Source organism: Cydia amplana, chromosome 16 (assembly GCF_948474715.1).
Source record: "Cydia amplana chromosome 16, ilCydAmpl1.1, whole genome shotgun sequence".
Classification (NCBI taxonomy): domain Eukaryota; kingdom Metazoa; phylum Arthropoda; class Insecta; order Lepidoptera; family Tortricidae; genus Cydia; species Cydia amplana.
The window spans coordinates 14,687,156-14,706,156 of record NC_086084.1 but is presented as its reverse complement, the minus strand read 5'-3'; the positions used below and the strand labels follow the sequence as shown (position 1 = coordinate 14,706,156).

At 38.0% G+C, this 19,001-nt stretch overlaps 1 protein-coding gene across 2 annotated transcripts in view; it reads right to left on the bottom strand.

Moving 5' to 3' along the window:
- LOC134655089 (zwei Ig domain protein zig-8-like) overlaps positions 1–15,354 on the bottom strand; it is a 37,216-nt gene extending 21,862 nt beyond the window's left edge. For both annotated transcript variants that reach the window (XM_063510551.1, XM_063510552.1), the window contains exons 1-4: positions 15,141–15,354; positions 7,982–8,166; positions 7,545–7,661; positions 4,117–4,210 (exon numbers count right to left, since the gene is read on the bottom strand). In XM_063510551.1, coding sequence (XP_063366621.1) covers positions 4,117–4,210; positions 7,545–7,661; positions 7,982–8,166; positions 15,141–15,189 — 445 coding nt within the window. In that variant the 5' untranslated portion in view covers positions 15,190–15,354. The remainder of the gene's footprint in view (positions 1–4,116; positions 4,211–7,544; positions 7,662–7,981; positions 8,167–15,140) is intronic.
- Positions 15,355–19,001: the final 3,647 nt, after the last annotated feature.

Sequence of the window (19,001 nt, the reverse complement as noted above, 5' to 3'; positions counted from 1 at the left end):
CATTGATGCAGCAGTGTACGTGTTTAGATTTGGGAAGATAAGTAGTTGACCTACATTTCTAGTGTTCTGTAGTAAAAATATTTGAATACAATTTTACATATAGGATATTCAAAACACTTCGCGTGTCACTTTGTACCTTGCCACAGTGACAATAGTATGACTATTATTATACTACTCATACTATTGTCATAAGATTTGCTTGACCAAGTATTATACTTGGTGGTGGTTGGAAAAGGGCGGCAAATTAGAAAAATCGCGGGTTAGCAACACTACGTTTGAATTGTACGAAAATCGCGTGTCATTTATCTTATCTGTGGAACTGTTTTGTCTACATTTCATCGTTGTTCGATGTACATTGCTGCTTTTTCTCGTTTTCTAGGGATACCATACTTTAGTTTGCTTTACATTGCTACTGACACATCTAGCTTGACAGACTATATGTGGCATTTCTGTCCTTTGCGACTTCAGTCTCTCTGACTCCTGAGACAAGAGACAATTGTTTTGTTTTGAATTTGGAACCTTTAGTAAAACAATAAAAGTTCATAATAGATTTTTGAATACAGTAGAGTCCGATTAGTACGACTTCGCATATAACAACCAACCGCTTATAGCGACGTAAGTATAGGCACTTGTTTGGTTTTAGTATGAGCTACTATGAAAGTACAACCGTTTATTACGACTCCGCTTATAACGACCGATCGCTTTTAACGACGGAAATTGACTCAAAATCCATCCCTCGAGTCCGGTTACAACGACGAGCGACGTAGTTTTTAATAAATAGGTAGTTGGTATGAAGCTTACTCCGTCCCGCGCACCTAACACCCCTCCCCCTTTTGCGTATACGCAGCAAGATGAAATAGTCATGTGACTTTTCGTAATCTTGCAAATGAAATAAAACCCAATTACCATTATTCAATCGAGCTTAAACTTCACATACATAAGTACATAAGTTGGGTACAATGCAATATTTTGGTAGGTACCTTCGAGCTAATCTGATGATGGACACAGAAGATGGCCATAGGAACTGTGTGATAAAACAACGTCAGATCCCCAAGAATTACGACTTTTAATTTTACGGGATTCGAGTAATTTGCGGATGACGAGTGAGTTGACTACGCGTAGGTACCTTGAAAAGAGTGGCTTCTTCTAAACACACAAGTCTCTCCATTTAAGACAAAGTGTCGTAATACTAATAACGTAAATAAATATTATAAAGGAAATGTTTTTTTTTCTTTGATTGTCGCATAAGTATTAATAAATACAAAATGAAAAAAATATTAAAATTGGCAGTTCGTTTTGTACGACGTCCGGTTAGTACGACGTAATATCAGCGGTCCCTTGGGCGTCGTTATAACCGGACTCTACTGTATGTACAAAATTTTGCACCATGGGTCCCAGGAGGGTATAACCCATTTTAATTTTCACCATAAACTTTTGAACCCATAAAATGACCTCTTGACGACTGGCGTCCTATGAGGAGTTCAGTACAGTTGGCTGCAGAGCATAGGTATCCTCCGTGCAAAGAAATTCGTACCTATGCAAAGGGGCTAAGCTAATAGTATTGCTGACTATAGTTTGTCAAAGGACTGTTTCATTTCAAACATAGAGAGAGAGAATCATACTATCTTTGTCTTACCCTAGACTAGTACCCAAAACAAAATGATGAGAATAGTTGTTTGTGTTCTTATTTACAGACTAATTTGGTTTGACCAACTATATGGACATAGGCCCAATTAAGTTGAGACTCTTTGTAAATTTGGGCTTTTTCTAAAATAAATATCGAAAACCCGATTCTTTCAAATCTGGACATTCTTGGGCTCATTCTACTCAGAATCGACAGCACTCTCCATCCTACCATTAAAAAAAGATGTCCCAAAATGTCCATTCCATTACGTCATTTTTTTAGTATGAGAAAAATTTTCACTTGTATGTAACGTGACGTAGTGGAATGTACAATTTTCATACAAAATTTTGGGAAAAAAAAATTTTATCATCAGGATTGAATATGCTAGTGATTCCGAGTTGAAAGAACCCAAAAACACCAGGATCTGGGAGAATCGGGTTTTCAATATCTATTTTAGAAAACGCCCATTTAACAGAGTTATAGAATACGCATGATCTGCATATCTATAAAATAAAAATAAACGATCATAAATACTATAAAATCCGGAAATATTTCTGAAAATAGTTAAATATTCGAATAAAAATATTTATGAAATATTATTCTAACAACAGATACAGTAAAAATTATTCGTGTTTCTACGAATCGCTGCAGTTTTAATCGCGTCGATATTTTCGATATTTTGTGCAATTTATTGTAATCGTTTTTCAGCATACATGTTTTTAATATTCAGTTTTATAGTTTTAACCTAGGTTGATGTACAGTAAGCTGCAATATTGCATGGACAAATGATGAATGTATTCATTGAAAAGTCGCCATGCACTTTTGGCTGATGGTATAAAAATTGTATTGATATTACCATCTGCAAACATTCCGGTTATGACAAACAAGGTGTCAATCGATTATTTGTACGCCCCACAGCGCTTTCATACCACAGGGGTGTAATTTTACCGTATTATTATCGTATAATGGAATGGAGGACTTTTACGATCGCAGAAATTTTGTTCCATCGAAATTCCGCCGATGTAAATAAATAAGTAGGTACCTATTTAAGTTCCCGTGTATTTTTTTCCGTGGCATTTTCTATTCATTAAAACGCGTAAAAATTAAATATGTAAATTACTGGTGGCCTATCGGTAAGAGCGTGCGACTTTCAATCCGGAGGTCGCGGGTTCAAACCCCGATTCGTACCAATGAGTTTTTCGGAACTTTTGTACGAAATATCATTTGATATTTACTGAATGTCAAATGGAGAGCAAAATGGGGGCTACATGTGTGTGGAGAAACCGTCCTTCGCTATCCCCAACGACTACTACAAGGACAAAGTCACGGGCGTAGGTTATATCTAAACATAATTGCCTACTGTAGACAGTAGGCAATTTGATGAATAGATATAATTATGACTCAAGCCCTTAGGGGCCGAAATTTGCTATTCAGCAATCGCATGTTAAAAGGCTGATAAATATCACATTAAACCGCGATTTAAGCCCTTATTGAACTAAAAAGGAGCTATAAAACTAACTATTTGCAGAAAAGCCATCTAACTTTTCGACACGCAAGCAATAATGGCCGTTTGTCTAACTTTGATAAGATATAAATTGGATTAACACCGAACATTCCGTTGTTTGATGGTTGAAAATTTATTGCCTATTGTAGAAACTTTGTGATTCACGAATAAACCAATGTAAATTCTATTATTGCAAACTATAAGCTTGAGTTGTCACGAATGTAACAAGTTGTTAAATTTGAATGGGGCTCTGTGTTCTTCTGTTTTCGTTAACAAATATCCTGTTTTCTATGTGTTTATAGTATTTTATGCAACCGTTGTTTAAGAGACGTCAAAAAAGGCGAGTGGCGTGAGTAACAATTTGAGGCGAAGCCGAAAATTATTAATAAAGACGCCACGAGTATTTTTTGACTCAGTTAAACAACGTTGCATACAATATTTTTTCTACGACCAAGCACTTACTTTGAAATAAAATTGTAAACTTAACAAATATTTTTAATTCAAGAAATAGCAAAAATGGAGAGTACGGGCGGGAAAAGAATGAATGAATGAATGAATGAAATTAAAAAAAAACATGTCTATGGTTCACTTATTTGTCAGAGATGACATTAAAAATAAGGTTGGCAACACTGTATTTCATTCAATATTTTTTAAGTGGTCATTACACGAAGTATCGTAAAATCGCCAAAAAGATACTTCGTGTAAGCACAAATTCTTTTTTGTGGAATAGACTAAAGACTTGTCTTGACAACTATAAGGTAGGGTTTTAAAGGTGTGTGCACGACCCTTTAAATGACAAATAAAAGTACGGGAGTAGAAAAAGTATTTAAATAAATATTATAGCGGCAGAAAGCACCGAAATTTCAAAACCTAAAAAATGTCTCTTATATCGACTTCGACTACAAAATAACTCCTTTTTTGGTAAGAAAACTGATGTATACAGTTACCACTCTTTCTTTAGGTATATTTTTCAATGCTAAAAACTTACCAACGACGGAAAGATACATCCGGTGACCAATGGGCGGGGTAGTGCCGACTTGGCACTCATAGATGCCCGAATCTCGCCGCTGCGGGAACCTTATCTATATAAGAAAAAAAAAAGACAGTTTAGAAACTAGGTTATGAAGGGAGACCGGACCGGTTAGTAATAAGGACTGTAAAATGTGAGACCATTTTCAGAGAGAGATTAGTAACAAAACTGTAGTATCTACAGTATGAGAACTGTGAGACTTTGAAAAAAGTAATTTTTGCCTCTAGGTTGTTGATGTCAGTGTTCCTATTCAAATAATAAAGAAATATTGGGGGACACCTTACACACATCAACTTAGCCCCAAACTAAGCAAAGCTTGTACTATGGGTACTAAGCGACGATATACATACTTATATAGATAAATACATACTTATATACATAGAAAACACCCATGGTAGGGGAGCCCAAGAGGGGATTTTTGTGTTTACTCAAGCGCGTCAGATAGATGCTGATAAGCAATAATGTGTCAACCCACATTCATTTTGCAATAAGATGCCAACTCAAAAAATTGACGCTTAAAATTGACACTTTATTGCAAAATTAATGTGGGTTGACACATTTTTGCTAAACAGCATCCAATATGAGTGATATCTTGCTACCCCGTGTAGTCTACCTTTACCCCTTTTAGCCATCTATGTTGAGCCCTTGCTTGGTGGGGGGTTCAACAAATTGTTAAGCAGATTGTGGATTTGGTCATATTAGTCCAAATTAGCGCTATAATTGTGCTATTACTAAATCTAATAAATTATTTGCACGCATTTCCTTAATCTGACGGTTACAATGTAAAAATTAGGCGTTAAATTTGTGTTCGTCAGATTAAGAAAATGCCTACAAATAACTGTTATATTAAGTTATAGAAAAAAAATAGCATTAACGTGGACAAAAACGACCAAACCCACAAACTGCTTAACGATTTTTTAACCCTCCACCAACCTCCTGAAATTTAAAAAAAATTGTAGACGCTTTCTGGCTCGCTGGAAAAAAAAACTTTATATAACTTTTTGTTCTTCTTATCATCTAATATTTCGATTCCAATGTCTGTACGACGCTCGAGTAAGTTACACATTTAGCATCGTCGGCTCCCCAACTACCATGACTCCGGAACAAATATTAGTGTTCATCACACAACAACAACAACTTCCTTATTTCTGAAATTTACATCGAATTTCATACTGCATATGCCACTTGTTCTCAATTGACCAAGCAGCGTAGTATGGCAGATCATTCTTGAGTCATTTAATGAAAAATTACTAAAATAAATTGAGTTATATCGTTCCACAAAATAACTAAAACAAAATAGATTATATACAACTAAGAGAAAGTTAATCGGGTTGTTTGCGACTAACCTATAATTACTTATGCAATTATTTCAACCGAATCATGTTTACTAGAAATTGTATTATGTTTTGACCTCAGCGTAATATTATTATAACTTTCGTTCGATGTCGTTACGTGACTAAAAATCAAATAAGTAGTGCACTGTAGTGCTGTCTGTCTATCTACAATAATGATATCAACTGTCTTTATTATTTGATTGTCTCTGTTATTTATTTGGAAGCAACTTGGTATTTAAAAGTATTGGCTAACTGGAATGTGTGTATTTTATATAGGCGCGATAAAAACTATTTAAACTGAAATAAATGTCATAAGAACTAGTATCCATCCAAGGTAGGTATCCAGTGGCCAAGGTTGGAATCAAACAAGCGTCTTTAGCTTTCGCAACTTGACAAAATGACATATTTTCGATGTCAGAATGTAAGTTAAATAAATAAATACAAATAAATAAATATTAATGGACATTTTTACACATATTGCCTAAGCCCCACGGTAAGCTCAAGAAGGCTTGTGTTGTGGGTACTCAGACAACGATAGATATAATATACAAATACTTAAATACATAGAAAACAACCATGACTCAGTCTTCGCTCGCGCATCCAAAGGAATCACACAGTCTAGATAGTTATTTGGGGCGCTCCGTGTCCAACTTTAAGATAGATCGTTTGTGAGACGTTCTGGAACATTGGGCAGGAAAGGAATGGAGGTTTTAACATGTCAAAAGTAGTTTAAATGTTTGCTTTAAAGCAAAGAAATCAGGTCAATTGAAACGTACACTGACATTAGAATGATATTTGAATCAATTATTTAGTCCCCCGGACCAGGTGGCATTATGCATAAATGCATTTTTCCAATGTTATCTAGTAGATTGTTACCCAAGGGATGAAAGGCACTCATTTCTGCCGAGGTAGTTTGGCGCTCGAACGCATTTTTTAGGGTTCCGTAGCCAAATGGCAAAAAACGGAACCCTTATAGATTCGTCATGTCTGTCTGTCTGTCCGTCTGTCCGTCTGTCCGTCTGTCTGTCCGTCCGTATGTCACAGCCACTTTTCTCCGAAACTATAAGAACTATACTGTTGAAACTTAGTAAGTAGATTTATTCTGTGAACCGCATTAAGATTTTCACACCAAAATAGAAAAAAAACAATAAATTTTTGGGGTTCCCCATACTTCGAACTGAAACTCAAAAATTTTTTTTTCATCAAACCCATACGTGTGGGGTATATGGATAGGTCTTCAAAAATGATATTGAGGTTTCTAATATCATTTTTTTCTAAACTGAATAGTTTGCGCTAGAGACACTTCCAAAGTGGTAAAATGTGTCCCCCCCCCCCCCCTGTAACTTCTAAAATAAGAGAATGATAAAACTAAAAAAAATATATGATGTACATTACCATGTAAACTTCCACCGAAAATTGGTTTGAACGAGATCTAGTAAGTACTTTTTTTTTATACGTCATAAATAGCCTAAATACGGAACCCTTCATGGGCGAGTCCGACTCGCACTTGGCCGCTTTTTTAAATTATATGACTAAGTATAGATTTTTATAGTATTTCTTTCAATTAACAATTAAGGTACAAGTATCGTTATTTATGGAATGGCGAGTTAAATATCAGAATGTAAATTGTATAACAAACCCATTTAACCCCAAAGTTCCATTGCCTGCAATTGCATATTTGAAAAAAATCGTACTTAGAAACGTAAAATGCTCTAGTACAGAAACGTATCATCTTCAGCACACCTTTTAGAACAACAATGACCCTCTTTAAAAGCATGAGAAATGAAAACATATATGTGGATCAACTATTTCTTGTTGTTATTCTGTCTGGTCAGCCAAGAGACAATAGTAGCATATTAGTTTGTTAGAAGACATTGTACACCACCTTCTTCTGACTCGCTCTGACCCTCAATGGAAAGGGTTTATAAATATCACAAAAATGAGTGTTTGGTGAATTTAAATGCCTACAAATCGAGGTTTAAAGAGTGACCCAGGGGAACGTAACCATGGCAACGAGTGACAAGAAAAAAGTTGATTCACCGTACGACTCACTTTCAATATCCAGTCTTCTGTGTGAGGATTGTGGACGCTGAGGAACCTCTGGTCCGAGGTGTACGTCATCCGTCCGGACGTCAGGAGGTGGATGTCGCGGTGTCGGATCCATGAAACCTGCACGAAAACACCAGGTAAATAATAGGGAATATTACGCGAAAGTCTGCGTAGGGGGCGCCACTCCCACAATAAGACACAATCTAGGGGTAGACCCCTACTGATGAAGGCGTCTAAGTCGTCCCGCCATCTCTGTCTGAGCCTGCCACGTCCGCGGTTCTTATGCGGTATCCACTTGGTGGCTATACTAGCCCACCTATCTAGATGCATCCGGCAAACCTGACACGCCCTGTCCTACTTCAGCCTTTTTATCTTTAGTAAAACAAAAACTTAGGCCCAGCAGTGGGACACTCAAATAGGCTAGTAAAAAAAAAACTTACAGTTCTGTTGCCAAGATCATGCACTCTGCAGTTAAGCTGCGCTGTCTTCCCGACCAGTGCCGTGACGTTCTTGGAATACGCCACGTCGAAATGTGGTTCTCGCTGCGCCAGACCCAGGTCCACGTCCGTGTAGTCCAGCTCTTGCACGCTGTCCGTGTTCACGCCGTTCATGTTGTCCGTGCATCCTGAACAAAAAGTATTGCTTAGGGAAGGTAGAAGAGTATACATAGATCAAGTGAAAGAAAATGTTGTAAATAAATACCACATGTATATAGGACACTAAATTACAAAGGCTGTCCATCGCAATACAACGCGGCAACGCAGCGAGCGTGATGGGCACCTTTCCGTCGGGGACAGCCCGGGACGGGTTTTAGTAAGTAGTTATTTTTTATATTTTTAGTTTGTAACTTTGTATTTATATTTAAGTTTATACAATAAATTTCTTAATTCTCAATTACAAATATGAATTTTGAATAGATATAAATATATAGTCAATTGGTACCGTAAAAGTACAATTTGCCCTTCAACATAACTTTGTCCATCGCGTCACAGTTCAGTGAAAGCGAACAACTTAAAAGTAGTTACAGATACACTGTGTGTGTTTGAAGAAAGCGAAGAAAGTGTATCTTTCTGAAGATTTGTTTCTGAAGAATGTAAAAAAAGTATATCTATAACTACTTTTAAGTTATTTCGCTTTTACTGAACTGTGACGCGGTGGACAAAGTTATGTTAAAGAACAAACTTTTATACATTTATGGTATTTATTTTTTCAGTGGCGGTCTGACAGCTATCCCTTTTTTTATAAAAAACAATATTAAAATCCCAAAACAACTCATTATTTCCCACGGCATTCATAGAGCTCATTCAAAAAAACCCAAGTTTTCAAACAATGCTCCGTTCCATTTAAACTTCAGTTCACCCATTCAAGCTTTTTACATTTACTAAACAGTAATATAAAGACCAGTTAATTTCCGAGCGTACTTTACATGCAAAACAGCTCCGCGTAATGAAAAAACCGGTCTCGTAAATACTCCCGAGTTTAATATTAAAACAATACATAGCTCGCTGAACGGATACTTTTGTATAGGCGGTGTATTACATATTATAGGTACCCACAACCTCGGCTTCATAAAGCGCTTCCGAAGAGGTCACACACAAAGATGTATACAGCCAGTATAGATAGATAGATAGATAAAAACTTTATTCAGGTAGGTAGATAATTTATTCATTATTTTAAAATTATGGCTTCAGTCCAGTGGGATCGCCAGTCGCCAGTATCAAGGTATTAGGAGCAAAGTAATACTACTAAAATTTTACGGTTAGTTTTTTTTTATACTACATCGGTGGCAAACTAGCATACGGGCCGCCTAAGCAGTCACCGTAGCCTATGTACGCCTGCAACTCCAGAGGTGTTACATGCGCGTTGCCGACCTTTTAAATACCTGTACACTCCTTTTTTGAAGAACCCCATATTGTCTACAAGGGTCTACCCTCGAGAAAACCTCGGAAGGGAGCTCATTCCACAGCCGGAGCGTCCGAGGGAGGAAATTCCTCTTAAAACGCACAGTACGCGACCATTTAGGTTCTAGGAGGGTGTGTGGATGAACACCCTGCCGCATAGCGAGCGGTGCGGTGATAGAAAGCGGCCGTTGGCATCATGTCGAACAATTCTTCAGAACACAGCCCATTGTACAAGCGGTAGAACACATAAGGAGGCAAGGTCTCTCCTCAGACTTAAAGGTTCAATACCGCTTGTGAGTTTAGGATCATCGACGATTCGTACAGCGCGCCTTTGGATTGAGAGTACAAGACAGTGTACGGTGATTTCATTAGCTCTTATAAAGCGATAGCTGGACTTTTCAAGTAGCACATGAACTACCGGCTGTTGACTCCAAAATGGTGGTTTTTAAACGCGCTTCAAGATTAATTCTCCATTCTCACACCACCACAGTAGTTTCAGCAGTAGCTATCGATATTACACTTTAAACAATATTACCTATACGGTTACCATCAGTTTGTCACTGACATAAACGCCGTCGAGAACGTAATTTACTTTCTATACATCCCGTTTGCACTAATATGCGAGTGCGAGCGAGATGTATAGAAAGTAAATTACGTTCTCGACGGCGTTTATGTCAGTGACAAACTGATGGTAACCGTACTAATGACCAAAAAACAAAGGAAATAATCACGAGGCTAACTATCAAGATGGCGCTCGAAGTCGTTGATAAAGCCTGACCAGAAATATATGATATATAAAATATAAATATATGATCTATGTCGTATCTTTAGCAAATTTTTGACGTATCTTAAAGTTCGATTCATTCCGTTAGGCTTCGATTTATCTGATGGCGACTGTACAACGAACCCCTGAAAGTCACTGTTTGGTTTTGAAACGGGCGACTGAAATATGGGACATAGCCTATCTATGCAGAATATAATCGCTTGATAAATCGTTATAGCTCCGCGACTTCGCAGTGAAAGCCTCTATTGTTTTGAGTTTGAGGTACAGCCATCTATACTGCCGTTTAGTATGAGGGCCAAGGTTTAAAGAGCCCGAGGTTTAAAAAAATTTTTTTTTTTTTTTTCAATTTATAATTAATACGTAGTGCTTCTGACAAACGAACGCTATCAAATTAAATTTACACTAGACTCCAAAATCAGGCGAACTAAATAGACAAATCAATGTGCACAAATGATACAACCGTTAGGCCAGTGCTGTTCATATCGACATTTTCCAAAAAGTTTGAATTAGAGAATATATCGCGAGAATTCACCGCTAGGGACGCTACTGTTGCGCGGTCAGTTCAAATGTAACTTTAAGTAAGTTATTTTACAAATGTTATTTGGTATTTCGGAAATTGTATAGTAGGTAATAGAGACAATGATATTGGATAAACATATTGTAATTAAATAAATATTTTATTTTATTTGTTAGGAAAACTTATAGCTTGAGTAACAAGTTAGGTGATAACACAGAAACAGTGATTTTGGCTCAAAATACACAACAAATAACGCACCTCCTGATTTGAACGATAACGTCACAATCGTACAATCGAATAAACCACACTTTTCTCGTCACATTCATATAAATCTAAATCGTTTGTGACCCCTTTATAATTATCGATATCACTTTATCGACATATACTCGTGACTATTTTTTCTTTGCTATTCCTGGTATCATTTTATCTGTCAATCTCATGTCAATTTAGTTCGCGAGATTCTGGAGGCGACCTTAGAGGTTCAGACTTTCAGACTAACGAAGTATATCGGGGTCGAATAGAACGAAGGACTTTTAGGCTACGTACCTACTTTATTTTTCACCTATTAATCACGTTAATATTTCTAACCGTTTTTGTGATACAGTTTGTTAAACATTAGTGCAAAAATCTGTATGTTTTTTTTTTGCTTTTTAGTCCAGCTTTACGATTATAATAATTCGATTGTAGATCACATAGATAACGCTATCCTTTCAGGTCGGCGGGCGCAGCATGGTTCCATTTTTATCGACTGTCACTATGCCCATCACTTGACATACTTGTTAGAACGTGACAGGCATCGTGACAAGTGATAAAAAGCGGCCAAGTGCGAGTCGGACTCGCCCATGAAGGGTTCCGTATTTAGGCGATTTATGACGTATAAAAAAAAACTACTTACTAGATCTCGTTCAAACCAATTTTCGGTGGAAGTTTACATGGTAATGTACATCATATATTTTTTTTAGTTTTATCATTCTCTTATTTTAGAAGTTACAGGGGGGGGGGACACACATTTTACCACTTTGGAAGTGTCTCTCGCGCAAACTATTCAGTTTAGAAAAAAATGATATTAGAAACCTCAATATCATTTTTGAAGACCTATCCATAGATACCCCACACGTATGGGTTTGATGAAAAAACATTTTTTGAGTTTCAGTTCGAAGTATGGGGAACCCCAAAAATTTATTGTTTTTTTTTCTATTTTTGTGTGAAAATCTTAATGCGGTTCACAGAATACATCTACTTACCAAGTTTCAACAGTATAGTTCTTATAGTTTCGGAGAAAAGTGGCTGTGACATACGGACGGACAGACAGACGGACAGACGGACAGACAGACAGACATGACGAATCTATAAGGGTTCCGTTTTTTGCCATTTGGCTACGGAACCCTAAAAATGCGACCGTGCTACAGCCGCAGTCTCTAGAAATGTTCCACCCAGTTGACCCAGTATAACGTGAAGACCGCCTTACGCGGCGTACTTATAGGCGAACAACACGCGAACGCGAAGCGAAGCGATGCGGCGTGAGGTGAATCAATCCTTTGATACCTATAGAAGCGTCCTACGTGGGCGATGTCGTTGCGAACGCGAACGCCGTGGGCCCGCCTCGCCGCGCCGCGCCGCTTCGCTTCGCGTTCGTGGGTTGTTTGCTTAAGTAAGACGCAGCGTTATACCCCCGTCGCATACATAGTTGTGTACATCACTTGAAGTATTCGAAGAGCGCTTGAAACTTGTTAATAGTGTGTAACGGTTGAAGGGTGTCTCGTGTCTGCCGCAGACATACAGGTTGTAATTAAACACTGAGGGGCTACCTCGATCTTTCTCTTTTACTCCAATGAAGTCGAAATTAGATCGAAAGAGAAAAATTCCAGCAATTAGCGAACTTCGATTTTCGCGGTTATAGCCATGTAATGAGCACACATCGGGGTTTTTGGTGCGGGAATGATTTCGATTTAATAACTTTGTTTATTGTAAAATAATAACCGAAGTATAAATAGGTAGTAGCTCGAAATATGTTTAGAAATGTTAACGTAGTAGGTACCTACCGGTTATTACAGTTTTTAGGTTTTTTTTTTAATATTCCCGCACCAAAACTCCGATGTATGGTAAATGAGTGTTGTTACGCAATATTAAATCATTTGACGTCCTCAGAACGTTTAACACTACCACAATTTAACATAATTACCTAAAAACCCCGTATCTGAAAACAAAACATAATTAGACAGGTACTAAGTTCTACAATCAAAAAGCGGACAAAATATACTACTTTGTAGTACCAAAGAAAATATAATTTTCGTCTTAGTGCCTTCACAAACTAAAGTGTGTCAACAACACTTCCCCCTAACTGTTCGCGAAGTCTCAACTCGGAAGTTGCGGCGCCCCATATAAAATGTTACATCTTAGATTTTAGTCACATTGCGGACTGTTGGTTACGTCGAATTCAACCGACTGATCAAAACCGGAAATGTAATGAAACTTGCATCGTCTAAATGAACCCTTTTATTGTCAGATATTGCTCGCAGCTTTGCGCCACCATGTATACCTCAGTGTAAGGCGTATAGCTGCAGCGGCCTTAGTGTAAGGCCTGAGTGGACGCTCGAGTTGGGCGTGCAGCGTGCATGTTAAACAAATACAAACGTATAGGAGCGGCCTTAGTGCACGCTGCTCAAATCCCTTGGGAGCTCGACGCCACGCTGCACGCCCCACCGAACGCTCCGCTCCGAGCGTCCACTCAGGCCTTACACAGTGCACGCTGCTCAAATCCCTTGGGAGCTCGACACCACGCCACACGCCCCGCCGAACGCTCTGCTTCGAAGCGGAGCGTTCGGCGGGGCGTGCAGCGTGGCGTGGCGTCGGGCTCACAACACAAGTGATTTGAGCAGCGTGCACTAAGGCCGCTGCTATACGCTTGCATTTGTTTAACATGCACGCCGCACGCCCCGCCCCGCTGCACGCCCAACTCGAGCGTCCACTCAGGCCTTAAACTAACGGTCGAAGTCATTTGAAAACCATTGCAGTTTGAATTTGGAATTAAATTGTGCGCGAATGTGATGTGTTGGATTTTATTGCGCGACCATTTAATTGTGTAAGCGATTTTCTTTTTAGGGTTCCGTACCCAAAGGGTAAAAACGGGACCCTATTACTAAGACTCCACTTGTCCGTCTTTCCGCCTGTCTGTCACCAGGTTGTATCTCATGAACCGTAATAGACAGTTTAAAATTTTTACAGATGTAGGTATTTCTGTTGCCGCTATAACAACAAATACTAAAAAGTACGGAACCCTCGGTAGGCGAGCCCGACTCGCACTTGTCCGTTTTTTTTCTGTCTCTCACAGTTTTGAGCAGATGAGGAGAAACAAAATTAATAAAAACGACTTCTGAAGAATAATATTGCTATTTTTCATGTTTATATAATGACGGATATACCAAACTTCCTGATGGAATTTGTTTTTGAAATAAAGCAACCGAAGGGGCATCATAATTCATAAATATTTAGTTAGTTAGTAAAATTAAATATAAAAATTTGATAATTTCACAAAAATATTTTCCATAATATTAATATCTCAAGAAGAAAATGGGGACTACGTTTGTATGAACAACCTTTCGCCTTTCCTCCTAATAGTGGTGTAAATTCTCGGTAGTATTGTGCCCCGTCTTAATTGGTCGAGTGGACTCGCGCGAGCACTAAACGCATTGGGGTCGAGTGTGCATGGACTGTTAAGTCGCGACTGGTGAGTGTCGGCTTACACGGCTGACGTTTAAAATGCTGTTTTGTTAAAGAATAAAATTTTAGCTTTAATTTTTCTAGATAATATAGGTACTTATTTCAAATGATATGGTAGGTTTTGCGAGCAATCGATCATACATACAAACATTGCAAGTTAAATAAAAGCTTGTTAAATTACGACCTTAGAACAACGTTGGCATAAGTACATTTTTTTAAATTATGAACACAGTCATTATAAACATCTTAGATTTATGTTGTTGTAGGTACACTGTGGCGTTCAAAAGTGCATGGACATGTTTCAACCGTAATATTAAGACATTACGGTCGACATCTATCCATGCACTTTTGAACCTGGAGGTTCAAATAATATTAACTCATTAGGGCATTTTCGTTTTAACTTGTACTTTAAAGCGCGACTTAAGTCGTGTCAGTAACGTCTAACCGTCACATTCCTGACAAAATGTATGGAATGGACATTGACCGTCAGTTTTGTGACGATTGTTAACCGGCCGTTAATGGTACACAGTTAACCTCGTAAGACCCGGGGCAATTTTGGCGCTTTTGAATTTGGAACATTCTTTTATTTCTATATGAGTTTAAATCTCGAATTGAATTTGTACTTGTACAAGTACACGAGGGTGAAAATGCCATGTAAACTAACCACGCATATTTACCTGTACACCCCACTAGAGCCAGCACCAGGGCTCCACACAGCAGCGCCATCTCTAGTTCGCGTGCCGTCGCATAATCTCACTCTCAAGCTCCATCTGCAAACAAAAGCCAACCTTAATACTTACACATTAAAACTGAAAATACAACCGGACGTACTTGAGACTCTGCGACAAACGATAACGTATTTTATTACGTGGCGATAGAGTCCAGTTTAAATTGCCCCCGATTTCCATAAGAGGTTCATATTGTTACAATATAACGCTTGTTTTGGTATATGTAAGGTTGTTAACTCTCGTATTATGAAGCGTATGCTTTGTTCGAAATTCAATTTTAAATCCATGCCGGAGTGTTGGTTTTCGCTTATAATTGAGTTTGGGATGTATTGAGCAGGGTTTTGCTTGATTTACAGGGTGATGTGTTTTGGTATGATAATATTTGTGTGGAATATGTTATTTTGGGAAGTGAAGGTCAGGGTATAGATAAACTCTTGTTTGTTGACAAAGATGTCTGATTCTGACGTATAAAGGGGCCCACTGATTAACAGTCCGCCGGACGGTATCGGCCTGTCAGTTAGAACAAAATTTTGACAGTTCCGAACAACTGACAGGCCGATACCGTCCGGCGGACTGTTAATCAGAGGGCCCCTTTCAAACTTCAAACTTCAACATTTATTCAGCAAATAGGGCACTTTTACACGTCAACATTAAATTTACATACATTAAGGTTGTAAGTTGGCGGCGAAGACATTTATTTTAATGAAATAGTTATTTATCTTCAATATATTTCCAGACGAGATGTTACTTGTAAAATATTATCTGACTAATCTTGTTTTCGTTTCAAATAATTCATACTTTAGTAGTTTATGGTTATTGCGTAATGATAATGTTTTTATTAATGCACAACAAATACTACAGGTATTACTTGGCAGGATCGCCATGTAAGGTGTGGCGTCAATGATTCAACTGTTGGTGTCTAAATACGAATATAGTTTGTCAAAGGACTGTCTCATTTCAAACATAGACAAAGATAATCATACTATCTTTGTCTTACACTAACTAGCACCCAGAAGAAAAGGATGGATGGAAGTATTATTTTTTTAATCTGACTAATAAAAATAAATCATCAGATTGGTCGGCTTACATTTTTTTACAAAAACGTTGTTAGTTTTTTATTCCTATCCAACCAACTGCGCCAACTAGCTAATCAAAAATGTTTTCAGTGTCCTAACAGAAAATATAAACATTTATTTTCCGAAGTATGTATTTTAATCGATCAAAGGCCAACTCGTTCGTTAAGAAGCCTACTAATTAACAGTCCGCCGGACGATATCGGCCTGTCAGTTGTTCGGAACTGTCAACTTTTTGTTCTAACTGACAGGCCGATATCGTCTGGCGGACTGTTCATCAGTGGGCCCTTTAAGCGCTGGTGGCTTAGCGGTAAGGTCGCGGGTTCTAACCCCGGCTCGTACCAATGAGTTTTTTGGAACTTGTGTACGAAATATCATTTGATATTTACCAGTCGCTTTTCGGTGAAGGAAAGCATCGAGAGGAAACCGGAATAATCCCAATAAGGTCTTAGTTTACCCTTTGGGTTGGAAGGTCAAATGGCAGTCGCTTCCGTAAAAACTAGTGCCCACGCCAATTCCTGGGATTAGTTGCCAAGCGGACCCCAGGCTGCCATGAGCCATGGCAAAATGCCGGGACAACGCGAGGAAGAGGAAAGGCCAACTCGCCAACTGGTATAGAATAATTCAAGCTTAATCCTGATGTGGGTGTTGAATAATTGATGGGACGCAAGCGCTTAGTCGAGTAAACATCCTGGACTTAACCCGTGTAAGCTAAGCATGGCCAATATAACCGAATAAATTAAAATTGACTTTGGAAATTGGGTCCTTTCCTACTAGTCAAATCAGCTTCTTTTTTAGAACTGTCAAAACGATTTGCCAACATGGACTTTAAATATGAAAACGTGTGTAGTGACGTCACGGTCAACTAACGTACTTTTTATATTTCTATGTGATTAATTAAATATAAATTGTTATTAAAAATTACTTCTATCTATGTTTTTCTAAGAATTATCTGGTGCTTAATTTCGTGCAAGGTGTGAAATAATTTATTATTTTAAGTAGAGGAAACTACCCAATTCCTAGGGTTAAAATTCTTTTCGTTATCTTGTTTCTTTACACTAAATTGAATAAATTATGCCGTGTCTTTTTCAAAATGGCGAAGCCATACATTAAAGGATGGCTCACGCTAGACCGGGCCGTGCCAGGGCCGAGGCGTCCGACATGTCATTTTCTATGACGGCTGATCGGTGATCACGTGGTACTTTCCATAGAAAACGAAGCGCCGGAAGCTCCGGCCCGGCCCCGGCCCGGTCTTGCGTGAGTCATCCACCAGTTTTAAGTTATGCTCGCGAGCTCTACTGCTCACAGATTCACTAATATTTTACTACCAATACCATACAAATACTCTTTATTGCACACCTCAATATAATAAAACAATACAAAAAGAAAACAGAAACACAAGCAGAGTTAAACAACAGGCGGTCTTATCGCTGAAAAGCGATCTCTTCCAGACAACCTTTGGGTAGCGGAAATTAAACCGTAAACGAAACCGGAGTTGTTAATTAAGTTATTAAGACTTGCAGTCTTTAAATAGTTCAGCATCTTTTAGAAAGCTAGCGAGACTAATTTGATTAACTAGACTTAAACCAGACGCTAAATTAAAGTTGCCTAGACGATCTAGACTCAGTTCTAACTGGCTTCAATTGGCTTAAAAATATCTAAGAACGTCGAGGAAAAGTCTGCGCTTCGGAGAAAGCTAAGTGTTTCTTTGAAATGTAGTGGGAATACGAATGTTACTTTTACAGTACATCTGGTGCTCCTTTACGACACCCTGTGCTATAATAAGCACATTACGTAACAAATGTGCATATAACAATAGTATTTTATGCAACCGTTGTTTAAGAGAGGTCAAAAAAGGCGAGTGGCGTGAGTAACAATTTGAGGCGAAGCCGAAAATTGTTAATAAAGACGCCACGAGTATTTTTTGACTCAGTTAAACAACGTTGCATACAATACTTTTTCTACGACCAAGCACTTACTTTGAAATAAAATTGTAAATTTAACAAATATTTTTAATCCAAGAAGTAGCAAAAATGGAGGGTACGGGCGGGAAAAGAATGAATGAATTAATGAAATTTAAAAAAAAATATATCTATGGTTCACTTATTTGTCAGAGATGACATTTAAAATAAGGTTGGCAACACTATTTCATTCAATATTTTTTAAGTGGTCATTACATGAAGTATCGTAAAATCGCTAAAAATATACTGCGTGTATGCACAAATTCTTTTTTGGGAAATAGACTAAAGACTTGTCTTGACAACTATAAGGTAGGGTTTTAAAGGTGTGTGCACGACCTTTTAAATGACAAATAAAAGTACGGGAGTAGAAAAAATAAATATTGCATCGGTTCTCTTCTTCCTATTTAAGAGCTGTGCTCTTGTCTGTGGAGCAGTCTCCAACTCATCCGGTCCTCCGCCAATTCCTCAACCTTCTGGTATGACACGACTTGAACCTTTTCTTTTATTTGGTTGAAATAATTTTTCCTCGGTCTTCCTCTCAACACATATAATATCATAAATTAGAAAATACTAACTTTATTAAAGATACATTTCATAGCATACACGTCTACACGAATACAGTACCTTAACTACCTAAATTTTAATACTCTTTGAAACTTTCACGGATGAACCACTTACATACAATTATGATGAAAAAGTCTATTACTTTTCGTAAGTATGATTACTTTCGCTCAGATGAACTTTTTCACTAACTTTCACCGTAAACACTTTGAAAT